The following is a 13,827-nucleotide window of genomic DNA, read 5'->3' as shown; positions in this document are numbered from 1 at the left end:
CACAGAACTACAGTGCAGCGTCAAACAGAACCATTTCATCTTCAGAATAACATAAATATTTGATGTGATTATTGACCAAAAAACTTTGAACCTATACATAGTGCTGCTCTTACTGAACTATGTTATAAAATCCCCAGTGTTTTAAAATGTACTTGAGCATCAATAAAATGTGTACCCGTGGTTGTTATTTTGAAGTATTGTCTGTATTTATTCTAGTGAAGGCACTACTCTTGCAGGTTTTCCCGTGCTGTAAGCTACTGATATTGGATTGAGTGTTAAATGTTTTCATTGGAATTTAGCACATTAAGACCGCAAGATCACTTTTAATCAACATTATTGATTTGCAGTAATTTTACTCCCCCACCCCAACTGCCAAGCATTTATCCTAAATTAATGATGGTGGGGAAATTGACACAAGGAGTCAGAGGAGCACAGGGATTATGTGTCCATATCAAGCCAAAACAAATGGTAAAACGATCTCAGCGGCTGTGGGCCCGAAGGCAAAGTGGGTCGATTCTTACCTAAGTTTCCAGTCATCAAATAGGCATTGTGGAAATCCTTCATGCCCAGTCCAACAATGTGGATGAAATCTTCTATGACCTGCATGAGCTCCACTGCTCCGGGGTAGATCTGGACAAGATAATAAAGACAAGGGGACAGTTTTAATTTAAATAGTTCTCCAGTGATTAAAATGTGGTGCTCTGTACTTATTTTTGTATGAAAGATAACATTTTTGAACTTGCTGAAAAAGAAAATGATTAACCAGTCATATATATATATATATATATATATATATATATATATATATATAAATTAGTTGTAGCCCTATTTGAACCATTCAAATAACATCAGCATCAGAGCTGTAACCACCAGCTGTGCCAGCACATTTGGTGGCTGGCCTGTTTCTGGAAGAGCACTGCCAAGTCAAGGGTGATTGCCTCAGTTCACGTGTTGCTCCATGGACATCAGCACTCACATAAGAGTGAAGGGGCATGAATTCAGAACCATGGACAGCTCTATAGCACAAGCGGTAACACTGCTGGTCCACTCAGCTCTTTTCCCCAAAGTCAATAAATCAAAGGCACGTTAATCCAATAATTGACCTTCAAAAGATTGGATCACTGTCCTGGCTGCCCATCTACTGGCGATGTCTCACATCTAATCATAGTCTTTGAATGGGATATATCGTGCTGTACTGCAATACCATTTTTCAGTTCTGCATAAGACTCATGTAATCGTGGGGCATAAATAAGTGTGTAAGCGCACAGTGGTGATGTCAGGCAATTAGAGAGGCCTTTGAGTGGCATTTAGCAATTAGCACCTCACTCTGAGTTGATATTCAACAAACACCTGAGGCAGGTATTTCCCTCCTCTGTAGCACCTTGTGTGTGTCTGCACATGCCTCTTCATGTGCCGCGGCTAAGCCGGGATAACGGATCAGCGGTGCTGAAGTCGAGAGCCTCTGACACAGCAGAGTGAAAGCCATAGTGGGGGAGAAAAGCACATCATGTCGCCCCTTCCGGCATGTCTGACGCAGAGTGCAGTAATGCTCATTCTGCTGGTCTCCATGGCAACCGCGAGACGTGAAGGCAGCGCAGGGAAATGGCTGCAGCAGAGGTTCTGCAGACAGAGCTGTTCCTTTCCTTGCCATGGTAACAGAGGCAGGAGGTGAATATATAGTGATCAGTGCAAAAAGCCAACTTTACAGCCAGTTAAGCCCAATAGTGAGGTGTTTCATGTACGTGTTTTTGGTGTGTGGGTGCTGTGGAAGCTGAGCCGAGAACACTCATTAATGCAAGAAACCCAACAAGTGAGAAAAACTGTGTAAGGCGATGCCGCTTGGCCATGTTCACTTTTTATAATGATGTAACTGAAGCAGCACATCTCAGACATGCACATTAATAATTGCGGGAATATTTAACAGTGTCGCACATTTCTTCTGGGTGTTAAATCATGGAGACAATATATTTATTATTTTTATTTATCTATACTTCCTCGGATCTGTCTGTCCTTATCTCTTACGCATACTCGCTGATGAAATTGCTAGTTTGCGAGCTCTTCTCACCGACATCATCCCTTTAGGGGCCCTGCCAAATTAAAGCTCCAGTAAGTAAACACCTAATTACTCCTTGTGTAGACAGCCAGGACTGGCACTCTGAGCAATATTTGAACTGCCTGTGTCCCCTTATAGCATCAGCTGAAGTCAGGTGTGGAGAAAGTAAGAAAAAAAGTAATTTTAAGGCATCACCTCACTCATGTGTCAGTGCAGGTGACACCCAATTTACCTGTGAAGGTGACAACAGAGCAGATGCCCTTTGCAGACTCGCAGTCATCACAGATGGCATCTCTGTCAGAGTCTGGATGTGTGTGATTTCAGGGTTCAGGCTGTCTCAGACACCAGTGGCGGTTTTGAAAACAAGACCTGCCACCTCTCAAACTTAGAGATGTGTCTAAACCAGGACGATGCTAGAATCCAATCTCCGTGAATAAACAAGTCTTGTGAATGGGTACTTTTCGGCACTTAAATTTTGACATACACAACATTGCCGCTGTGTTGCAGTATGTTGCTTCTCTATTTCTAAAGGATATTGAAACAATTTTTCACCATCCACCTTTACTATATGATAAATATCAAGAGGGGAGACTAAGGATTGGAGTCTCAGCTGCTGAAATGTTCATTTTTGTATGGTAAAACTGACCTGAGTAAGGTCCTAATCACACTGGTTGCTTTCATCGGCATCAGCTGGGTGAAACAATGCAGAAGGAATGAGTCCTGCAGTGTTGATGGTTGGACAATATCTATGGCAGTGCTGCTGCCACCAAGTGGAGCTCGGAGGAACTAGTTTTTTTCTAAATGAGGCCAGATGTCACACCTGCTAAATTACCTCACTACCATATGTGTAAGTGTAACATAATCCTAAATCCACCTGACTTGCTTTAATCTGTGCTATTCAGATGGAGTAACAGCAAACAAGCTTTGAGTCGAATTTTGAGGCAAATAGTGTTCGTGCAGCAACCTGAATTATTTACTAGGTGTACTGCCACATGCTTACCTTTTGCGCGTCTTCCCATTTCTCCTTATTTTCCTCCTCCAGGAGGTTGCTGATGATTTGAAAGAAGTTCTGTGGAGATGATGAAAGGGAAAATGCATAACACTCCCACACACCAGCATAACAGGCACTGCAGCTAGACGCTTTTCTCAAATCATGACATAAACACCATGCACTCCAAAAACCTACTGTTATGGATAATATACTAACATTTAGGATAGCGAAAAATAAGAGATTTCTGTAGGGGCATAATGATTTTCTCCCGCAGGGCTCAATAGCACCAGGAAATCTGCCACTGAAACCATGATGGTAAACGATAGGAGAAATGATGGAATTTGTGCTTGAGCTCTGACAGAAACACACCTTGGACCTCCTGCAGCTTGCAGCAAACACTTAATGCTACAGGAGAAAAGCACAAGCTGCAATCAGGAAAAAAAAAAGATGAAAGGGAATGTTTGAGCAGCTGTGTGGATTGTCTTCTTCAGCAGTGGAGAGCGGGACTGCTTGGGGTGCATGCCTGCAGTCGTAATAGGACCCCTGTCTGATCTTTAGCCTTGTTATTTCGTTTGGTCTACAATATGCCTGAGGGAGTGGCTCTCTCTCTTGACACAGGCTATCTTGTTTTCTACTTGAATGCTTATGCTCCCTCTGGTGGTAATGTGCCCACTTTAACACTGCATTAGCGCAGAGACACACGGAGGGGTTGGGCTGGCTGACTGCTCTCCTGTCTGCCCACACACGCTCCTAATAACCAGAGATAGGACATTTTCCTCATTTCATAGGTTTTCTACGGTAGGAAAGTGGCTGAATGGCACCTTGGTATCCCATCCATGGACAAAACATTTGGGGTTTTGCACAATATTAAAAGGACCATGCGCCTTACATCAAGAGGAAACTGTTGATAAAAGTGGACTAAACCAACAGAAAACTAAAGAAAAGAGCATCTGTGACAGTTTGTAGTCCAAATATCACCACGCTTCGGAGGTGCATGATTAATTGAGTTGAATTTTTCTTTTTTTAATTGAATTATCTACTGTAGGTCCTAACTGAATCTATTCTAAAGATGTACACCAACTAAATCCTGTTATATTCACAAAATTATATGTGTGTGTGTCTGAGATCAGAGTTTTGTAATCACCTAAGTAGGACAGCTTGTTTGTTTTTGCCTTTCTTTATGTGCTTTGAGTTACGGCTATATTTCAGATTTAATATCTGACCGAGCTTATCAGTAAGCAGAGAACTGTGTGCCTGGTACTTAAAGAACTGAACTTTCCTGCTAATAAAGGAGAAATTATTCCTATTTCTATACAGCAAAGAGCTGATGGACAAGTCTCGCATTTTTCTAATTTCCTGGAGCTGTTACTCATGACTTTATCCAGAAGTAAAAAACACAGACAAAACCTGAAACCTCACGAATAAACTACAGTAGTATGCTGTGACAGTATGCTTTTGGCATCACATAATAACAATTATTTTATTCTCAATTAGCAAAAAAAAAAAAAAATAGCACGCATATATAGCACAACCATTCACACATGCACACGCAGCAAAACAACCACATATATATATATATAAACTAACATGTATGCATGCTGGACAGAACAAAGAGGCCTGTGAAGGGTGGCTTTGAAATTGGCACAGCCCTGGGAGCATAAATTGTCTTATTGGTGATGGAGGTGGGGCTTTTGCTATAATCTCCATCATCCTATTGACATAAAGAGGATCAAGACTGCAGTCAAGCCCAACATGATGAGATGAAACAGCTTAGGATGTGGAGTAGATCTCCTGATACAATAGAGCCCTGGGTGTTTGTGCTATTTCACACACAATAGAATTCATTTTTCTCACATTACACATTATAGCTCTGGTACCCAAAATTATATAACATTTATGTTACCTAGGTAACGGCATGGTATTTCCTTGCATACGTCACAAAGATTCATGTCCACATGTTCAAATGAACCCAGCGTCCACTTACTTGCACGTCATCGGATGACGGCTCATAGCTGGCTCTCTTGAAGGTCTCTGTCACATTGCGAAGGATCTCTACTGAAGACAGGAGGTCACCAGCGTAGAAGTTCCTCCTCTGGGTGAGATCCAGCAGGTTTTTTGTGACCTGGGACATCCCATCCCCCGCCAGCATCCTCTGGCCCTTGGCAAGGTGCCCCTGAACCTCCAAAAACAGGAGAGGACAGAACTTGGGGCATCGGTGTCCTCTGTTGAGTTCGCAAGATACACGCTAAGCTACACATTTAGATTAAATGGGGTGCAAAAAATCAGGAAGAAAGACTCTACTCTCTAAGGCCCTTTATGTGACACTTATATCTACGCCAGGCCTGAAATGTATTCTGCCTCGCGGATGTTTTGAAATGAGCCAATACGAATAAAAGAGTTAACTGGAGCAGAAGACACACACTTAGGCAGAAATTGCAGAGTGAAATGACATCTCACATCATTGCACAGGGTTTACGTCCATAAATACACGTTCACAGGTGCAGCGCTATATGTGCTATCTCAGCTCTTCTGAATTATTTTATTTTTAACAGTGATGGAGGGTTACCAAAATTACCTATTCTAGTGGAAGCGCTTCTGTGTTTTCAGGCTGAAGGCAAACCTACTAAAGCAACAACAAAAAAAAAGTACTCGAAATGGTGCAATAAAATGCACTCGGGCTTCAATGAAAACTGCTTTTTGTGTGATTAAAAAGTCTCATCAGACAAGAAATGAAAAAGAAAAAAAAGAGAGAATTCACAAAAGGTTCTCTTAAGGGAAAGATACGATTCTATTAAACTGAAAATACCGTTTCACTGAGTTTCCCTAACTGTTATTTATTCATTTACTTATTTACTTTTTTCTTCATGCTGCAAGTCTTATTTTAAATGAACAAAATATTGCAAGTTGTTGCGGTGGATCCTATTTACAAAAACATAGCAAAGCGCAAGTGACGAGTAACCGAGGAGCAACATATATTGTAACCGCGATATCATCAATATTGTAATTTATTTAGAAACACAGACGAGAACATGCCTGGAACGCTAAATTTAGCAGCTGAAGGACATCAGGGAGGGACAAAAAGGGAAAAAAATGTGTGCTTAAATTTGCTCCTCTATTGGAAGTGGTTAATCTTTTTGGCTACATTGTGATGAGAATTGGGAGGGGGACACTGGGGAGGTAATTTATGGTGCATTGGAAACAGAGGCTGTGAGAGGGAGCTGACTTTGCACCTACTGATTGCTGCAAGTATCTGAATTCATTTGTTATGCATCGAGCATAGCTGGGCTGCTCCCAGAAGGCCATACCGCGGTGATCCAAAGAGCAGCGTCGACTAGTGGTGCCTGTAGAGGAGGAAGGAGACAGCAACAGATTTGGAGAGGAGGATTGGCGAGGGAGGGATGAGAAGATGAGCAGGCGCAGAAGAGGTGGGGGGGTAGGTGGAGTTAAGACCAATGGTGGGTCAAAGAAAGGCAGATTGAAGGGGTAGAGTGGGATTAGTTGGATACGAGAGGAGGGGAGAGAGACAAAAAGGAAAGAGAATAATATTAATACTTTTAATGAGAGTCTTATCTTTTCCTCTTTGTCCGTCATTCACCATCAAAATTTGATGTAACCCGCTCGTTAGAGAAGGCGATAAAGAAAGGTTTATGGAAGGAAAGTATTACAGTATTTGAACAGAAATGGTTTAATATTATGCCAAACGACACAGTCCCGTGCCTTCTAATATATGCTCTGCGTGCCCGGCTAATACAACTTGCAGTCGCTTATTCAAACATGCAGCAACTCAGCTGTGATAGCTGTCAGGCATTTAAACAGTAATCCTGAAATAGCAGAACTACCCAATATCCACCCACACGGCCACGCACATCCTACATAGGGGTCCAACATCACACCTTCCCAGCTGTCGACCTGGTGGAGTGCACTTCACACATCACCCCACCGCTCCAAAACAGGTGCTTGACATCCTGAGGAAAACTCCCACAGCACAAAACATTTCCCCTGGCGTCCGGGCTTCACATAAAACCTTCACTATCTCTTGTTCTCCTCCGTGCTCTCTCTCTGACTTTCGCACACTAACACACACAGACAAAGAGAAATCACAAACACAACCCCCCACACGCCCACCTTCTCCACAGCTACTACTTGGTGATATCCACTGAAGCCGAGAGTGCACGCTCGCTGTGTGCCGGGAGCAACCATGCATCACCATGAGACAACCCAGGGGGCAGCAGGAGAGGCCCAGTGCTTTACACTGGGCTGAGCCTCTGTGTCCCTCAAAGCTGGTCTCACCTGGGTGGTTTAGAGTTTTGCTTCACAATCACAAGGATGCCAGCAATCAAAAGAATGCTCGCTCTGAATTTTTATCAAAAAGATAGTAAAAATTCTGTTTTATGATGGTTTGAGACCTAGAAATTAGGCATTCACTTCAGTGTTTTTGCTCTGACATTCCAAAAGGTCACTGTAAGCTGAGAAAGGCTGGGTTCTTTGAGTGGGAATTGCCAAAAAGGCACAGAGCAATAAGAAGAGGTCAAATTCAAGAACTGCTTGAAATTGATAAGCATTACGGTTGCTCAGTGATGTGAATTTTGTCCACGTATAGACACGAAGCAGGAGTTAAACAGCAAGAGAGGTAATGTTTTGGTCACCGGTAGCCTGTGTTTATATTATTAATATACTGTATGATGTTGCAATTTTAATGTGATTTCAGCAGTCCTCAAAGACACAAATTACCCAAGGCCAAAATCATTTTAATGTAAAATCCCTGCACTGGAGCTCATCTTTTATTTAAATAGCCTAATTTTAAGTTTGAAAAAGGGGAGCTCTTGATTGTGGTTTATAAGTGTGCAAAAATAAAACCTAATAGCAGACTTGCACTTTATATAAATATGTCCATAAGCACACCTTACTTGCTCAGGAAAGCTGCACTCCTGAAGCCACAGTATGCAAACAGCAAAACAGGAGTAAAAGAAGCTTAATGAATGGTCAGTGTTGAGAGATAGACACTAATTTATTTGTAAGTCTTTCTTTTGCCAGTTTTGTGAACTGAATTTCTCCCAAACAAATGAAGTTTATATTGTGCAGATATATAATTAGATATCAATCTGCCTCGGCTTTGAGACGGGTTGCTAGTGGGATCAAATAGGGTTAGAGACACAAACTCGAGGCCTTCGCTGTAATTCTGCCCCAATCTGTCATCTGTCCTTGCATCATCAGTGATGTACGTGGAGTAAGTTGAGTATGAAATATAGGTCAGTGGAGATGTGCTTGATCAAAACCAAGGCTGCACTCCACCGAGGCGCTGACCTGTCGCTGTCTGGTTTGACAGCGCTCTCGACTTGGGTGCCATTAAAAAAGAATTTTTATTCAAGTGATCCTCACCGAGACGGAATACTAAAACAGTGTTTACCAGCTGAGGAGTTGGAAATGAGACAATGTTAAAAAGAGGCTTTGAACAACATTTCTGTGGTTACCATCCGGTGGTGAAAAACAACAAAAAAATCCCTTACATTCTTTAAAAAAAATCTTTCTGGAATATATGACAAGTAAAACGCCTTGGATTGAAATGGCTGCCATTAATATTATGAAAAGGCAGAACTAACAAATAAAAAAATGAATACCTTCCCCAGTGAAGGGTGGTGTAATTTATTTGCTGGAGACGGCTGGATAATTTTCTCTGCATTAACCTGTGAAGAGTTTGTTTAATAGCCTGTGGTGTTGCTACTTTAATTGCTCCCACTTTCAGTTGGATGACTTGAACTTTAATTGATAATTGAGATTTGGGGCTCTCATTACACGGGCACATAAATAACAGTACATGAACTTTTGAATGCAAAACATCTTCCGCCAAAGTAACTGGTACCTTCAGGTCTTAGCGGGAATAGAAACGGCATATAAATCAAACTCAAAGGATTTATTGCACCGAGCAGCCACTGGCAGGTTTAGCAAATAACGCCGATCCATTCATACAAATGCAATGTTTTGCTTGGAAACTTAGGGTCCTGGCATTCATGTGGGTGTTCCTTTGACGCTACAACCTATCTAAACGTTGTTTCAGGCCAAGCACACACCCCCGTGGCAACGGCACTCCCCGTCATCAGCTGCCTTCCTCGGCAGGACAATGCTCAACGCTGTACTGCAAAATCTGCTCACAACAAAGAGCCCAAGGCACTGGCCCGGCCTCCTACTCGCCCTGAATATGCTTGGGAACAAGCCTGAACAAGCCTAATAAGTAACCCATGGTACTCAAAAGATCTACTGCCAGTGTCACGTGCACTAAATGATGCTTCCAGGGTTCTGTGTGCAAACGTCATTGGGTCAGAGCTGTTTTTCTAGCACGAGGTGGAACTATACAATATTTGGCAGATGGCTTTTATGCTGTAGCTGATCTTGTGTCATTAATAATACCTTGTTGTTGTACCTAATTGTTAAATTCCTTTTGTTCTGAAACAAATTAAACCATACACCTTTATTTAATGAAGGACCAGACTATGATAAATGGGCAATGGAAGCTCAAAATCTTACAGTTTTCATTTTGCTTCAGCACACTCTGCCTCTAAAAGTAGATGTAAATGTAGCTCGCATGTTTACCAGTTTGGGGACATTTTTTGCTTGGCTGCTACACTGCGAACAAATTCATGCGCCATACATGTCTCGCTTTCCCCCCCCATTCTTGCCTCCGGTGGCAGTTGTCATCGGCGATGACCAAGTCGGTGCGGACGCCCCTGCACCCAGCGCTCTTTCTGTGATGACCTTGATGACGACAGGCGCTATGGGTGAGTAGGTGCTGAAGCCCCCTAACACATTCGGATGTTTCACCCGTGCCGTCACACTGCATTCGTGTTGCCCACTTCAGACATTTTAGTTACCTTCTCTGATCAATATTGCATCTTTGTTTACCTCTGCCATTTCATATCAGGCTGTCCGGGAAGGATGAGACTATCAGTGAGGAAATTCACTAAAGGTTTGAGTCTGACCTTGATCTAATTCCAGGGCAAAGGTTTTGAAGTGTTGTTTTCATTTATGGTTTCTTAATGTATGCTCCCCGAAACCTGCTGACTCTAGAACTGTGATTAATGGCTTTAGAGATAAACTTGACCTGCCCTGACCTATTGTCTATCACCATCTTTTTCCCAGTCCTCTGTGCCAGCTTTGACAGGGAGGATGCACTATACTTAAACATGAAATATGTCTGCTAGCTGGATTTTTACCCCTTTTTATTATGACACTGTTATAGTATAACCCAGTTCTTTGGCAAAGTGAAATAGCATCCCTGATAACATCACTTTGGGTTCAAGATGTACTGCACATACGGTACCAATAGCACATCTTGAACTTGAAGACTTTTACCCGAGTCCACCAACACTGGCAGTCACAAAGAACTCAGCCCAGAGTGCTGACCTAGTACAGGCAGCAGCGACAGTGTGCTCACATCTGAAACTGCATCCAAATTAGCTGCATGTAAGAAAATAACACGTGGTCTGAATTAATCTTCTGTGTCGCAGCTCACGCGAATATAAGAAAGCTCATTAAAGCAGAATAAAGAGCCTCGCCTTGTCTGACCCGAACTTAGCACATAAAGACAACGCTTGGTGTAAATGAAATTCTTAGTAAAGGTCAGCAAAGGTGTCGCATTTCCAACATCACACAAATAAACACACACACACACACATACACACAATCCCTCACCGCAAGCTGGAAATAGCTTAGTGGTGCCAAACAGTTATTAGCCATAAAACTAATGTCAAGCCGGAAAGCTAATGTCATGCTACTAAATCTTACTCTGCGTAACTTTGCCGCAGGTGAGCCATCTGTGAATGACAGTGTGTTTGCTACTACATCTAGTTTGCAAGTTAGCCATTTTATGATCGGGGACGAAATGTAATTTTAGGAACGCCAGACTGTTTTACATTTTGCACCCACATGTAACTTTCTACACACGACAGCCCTCCACTGCGCCGATGTCCGTCTGCTGTTAGCAAACTGACCTTCAGCAAGAGCAAAGGTAACCTGTATCACAGCAGATTTATCAGAGGCCGCATCCCTTTTTTATCCTCTCCCAGCTTCCCCCCTCCTTTTTCTTCTTTTCAATAGCTCCGAGTTAGTCTCAATCTGTTACAGAACTTCAATTCGCCGTTCAAATGCTCTCTTCTCCATGCACGCATTAAAGCCTCTGCTTATTGTCTGAAAACAGACATCAGTGTGCTTTTCTTTAACAATGCCCTCAGAATCACGTTTTTTTTCCCCATCCAGTGCACAGGCAGTGTATTGACAGTGCAGTCATAAATTACATCACCGCATGTGGAAATGGAATGAGAATCCGGAGAGTGTGCAGGCGAACTTCGACATTTAGGACCAGCAAGCATTGCACCTTATGAAGTAGCAAAATTGCGCTGATACATGTATGAAAAGTCTTGTCTTGTTATTTTAAATTGGATGGAATCCAATATGTTTTTTTCCCTTGGGGGAATGAGGATAAGTAATAGGATTTTAACAAGATGAGTACACTTACCAATAAAGCTTCATTCTGTAAGACAATTAAACTAGTGATAATAAAATGAAAATCTAATTACAAAATGTCATTCAAAGTGATTACAACAGAAGCTTCATTGCAGTGTATTCTTTTTTAGTAAAATGCTTATTTGTACAATATAAAATTTGTAAATTAGTCTGTGTTTTTGCACCTTTTTGTCATGCAGGATTGCTATCTTAAATTTCCAGAAAATTTGAGTGCAAAAAATAAATAAATCAAGGGTTGTGTCTCTGCAGACAAGTTCCATTCGTTTGCCAGTAGTGCTTACAGTTTAATAATTATTTTTTTCATTAGTTCGCTTGCTTGAATTTGCACTGCCACTTGTTTGCAAGTCAAATCAATGCACATTGCTCCAGGCAACCCGAGCTTGCCGTGCGTTTGACTTTCTGACCATGCCGAGGTGGGTGGCAATATCATCACAAAATGAACCTAAATTTTATAAATCCCACAATATTTTCCCTGTGAAATCAAAAAGGAGATCTAACATCACAGATTAAAGCTTGTTTACTAGTGTTGGAACTGCTGCCAACAATGAAATGTTCAGTGTCAAACTGAAAGAAGACCCGAGGCAACTCGGCTTTTATTTTCACCATTTACTACATCCATCCATTTTCTTAACCACTTATCCAGGGGAGCCTTACTCGGCTAACTTTGAGCGAGAAGCATGCCCTGGACAGGCCAATGCAAAGTCAGACAACCACACACTCTCTCATTCACACCTACAGCCAATTTAGAAACACCAGCTCACCTGACATGCATGTCTTTGGACTGTGGGTAGAAGTCAGGGTACACAGAGCCAAAGGAGACTGTGCAAACTCCACAAGCGGTTCAAACCAGGAGCATTGTTGCTATAAAGCAACACCACTAAGTCTCATATTTTAAAAAAAGAAAATACACAAATATATGATGTAGCTTCTGTCCTCACCTGTGGCATTAGGGGGACATCTATTGAAGGCGAGTTCTCCTGAAGGGGTTCGTCTCCACACCATTGACACTGCATAGTCCTCAGGACAAATTTCATAAGGTGCTGGAGTGCAAAGTGATACAAACATTACTACATCAATGCTAAAAGCTTTTTAGTCTTTCCAATATGATGCAACAATTTCTTCATGCTGCATATTGAGAGGTATGGAAATATAGGAGATCAAAGCTGTATAGTTTCAGAGAGTCTGAGGATGCATTTATGGATTATAATAAAATGTACCCTCTTCACATGCCTCGGTCTTTATGAGTGAAGGTACTTCTTAATTATAATAATGGAAAAAACGTTTTTAATGTTTTTGTGGAACACTGCTTCCTTTACTTCAGAGAATAGAAGTATTACGTGACTTCATGTTTAAGACTCTACTTCAAAGGAGATTATTTTGAAAACCGTACTTTAAGCTTTGATGATACTTCAATTTCTCGGTATGTCCGTCACCATGATTTCAATTTCTTCATTTATTTCAGTCATCCACCTCTGCTAATCTGCACCCCCTCTTCAGACTCAGTTTTAACTGATCTCTTATAACAAGACATGTCAGTCAGTGCACAGAGATAATTATCTCCTCACTTTCGTTCAGCTTCTCTGTGGCCACTCAGACTTAAGTCTTATTATGCTCTGACTCACCTGGACACCGCTGGTCACTGCACTTTCTGACTTCTTCTCCGCTCCCATCACACTGTTGCCCAGTCACCGCTGCCCCCTGACACACCCGAGCACGCCTCTGCCATCCACCGTCGCAAGACTTTGAGCAGCCACTCCACGGACCCCAAGGATTCCACTGGCCATTAGCTAAAATAGAATCATTTCTAGTTAGAAACCGACACTATTACAAATATAACAACTACTTAAAAAAAACAAACAAACAGCAGAAGATCAACTAAAAAGAAACAGCTATAAAAATGTCTTTATTTAGTGTGTGATATCTTTAGCTTTTGATTACATTTATATCTTTTGCTACTCGTGCTTTTAGTTTGAAGACGTAATTTCTTGGCAGTATTTCACAAATGAACAATATCACCTGTAATAATCAGGGGTGTGTGTATTTTATGGCTAAAGAAAATGAGAGCGCCGATTATACACATCGTTTTGACGATATTAAAAAAACAAATAAAACCACACACACACACACACATTTATGCTGACGTTTCCAAACCCAGAGGTACAATTTATGCCCTTGTAATGAACACTGTTAAACTCTGCGTTAGACAAAAAAACAGATGCTCCCCTTCAGCGATGTAGTAAATCACACGCCCTTCTGAATGGAAAGG

General features: G+C 41.7%; 1 protein-coding gene across 7 annotated transcripts in view; it reads right to left on the bottom strand.

Annotated features, from left to right (window-relative positions):
• Nucleotides 1–13,827, bottom strand: part of adgrb3 (adhesion G protein-coupled receptor B3) — a 113,527-nt gene that overhangs the window by 40,739 nt on the left and 58,961 nt on the right. For 6 of the 7 annotated variants that reach the window (XM_006800760.3, XM_006800761.3, XM_006800757.3 and 3 more), the window contains 6 exons: nucleotides 13,184–13,348; nucleotides 12,500–12,601; nucleotides 6,279–6,385; nucleotides 5,029–5,223; nucleotides 3,054–3,122; nucleotides 522–630 (listed from right to left, as the gene is read on the bottom strand). In XM_006800760.3, the coding sequence (XP_006800823.1) occupies nucleotides 522–630; nucleotides 3,054–3,122; nucleotides 5,029–5,223; nucleotides 6,279–6,385; nucleotides 12,500–12,601; nucleotides 13,184–13,348 (747 nt within the window). The remainder of the gene's footprint in view (nucleotides 1–521; nucleotides 631–3,053; nucleotides 3,123–5,028; nucleotides 5,224–6,278; nucleotides 6,386–12,499; nucleotides 12,602–13,183; nucleotides 13,349–13,827) is intronic. The other variant, XM_006800758.3, reaches the window with a different exon arrangement.

Source organism: Neolamprologus brichardi, chromosome 13, assembly GCF_056152115.1.
Source record: "Neolamprologus brichardi isolate AB-2024 chromosome 13, ASM5615211v1, whole genome shotgun sequence".
NCBI lineage: Eukaryota > Metazoa > Chordata > Actinopteri > Cichliformes > Cichlidae > Neolamprologus > Neolamprologus brichardi.
This window is presented reverse-complemented; position numbering and strand designations above follow the sequence as displayed.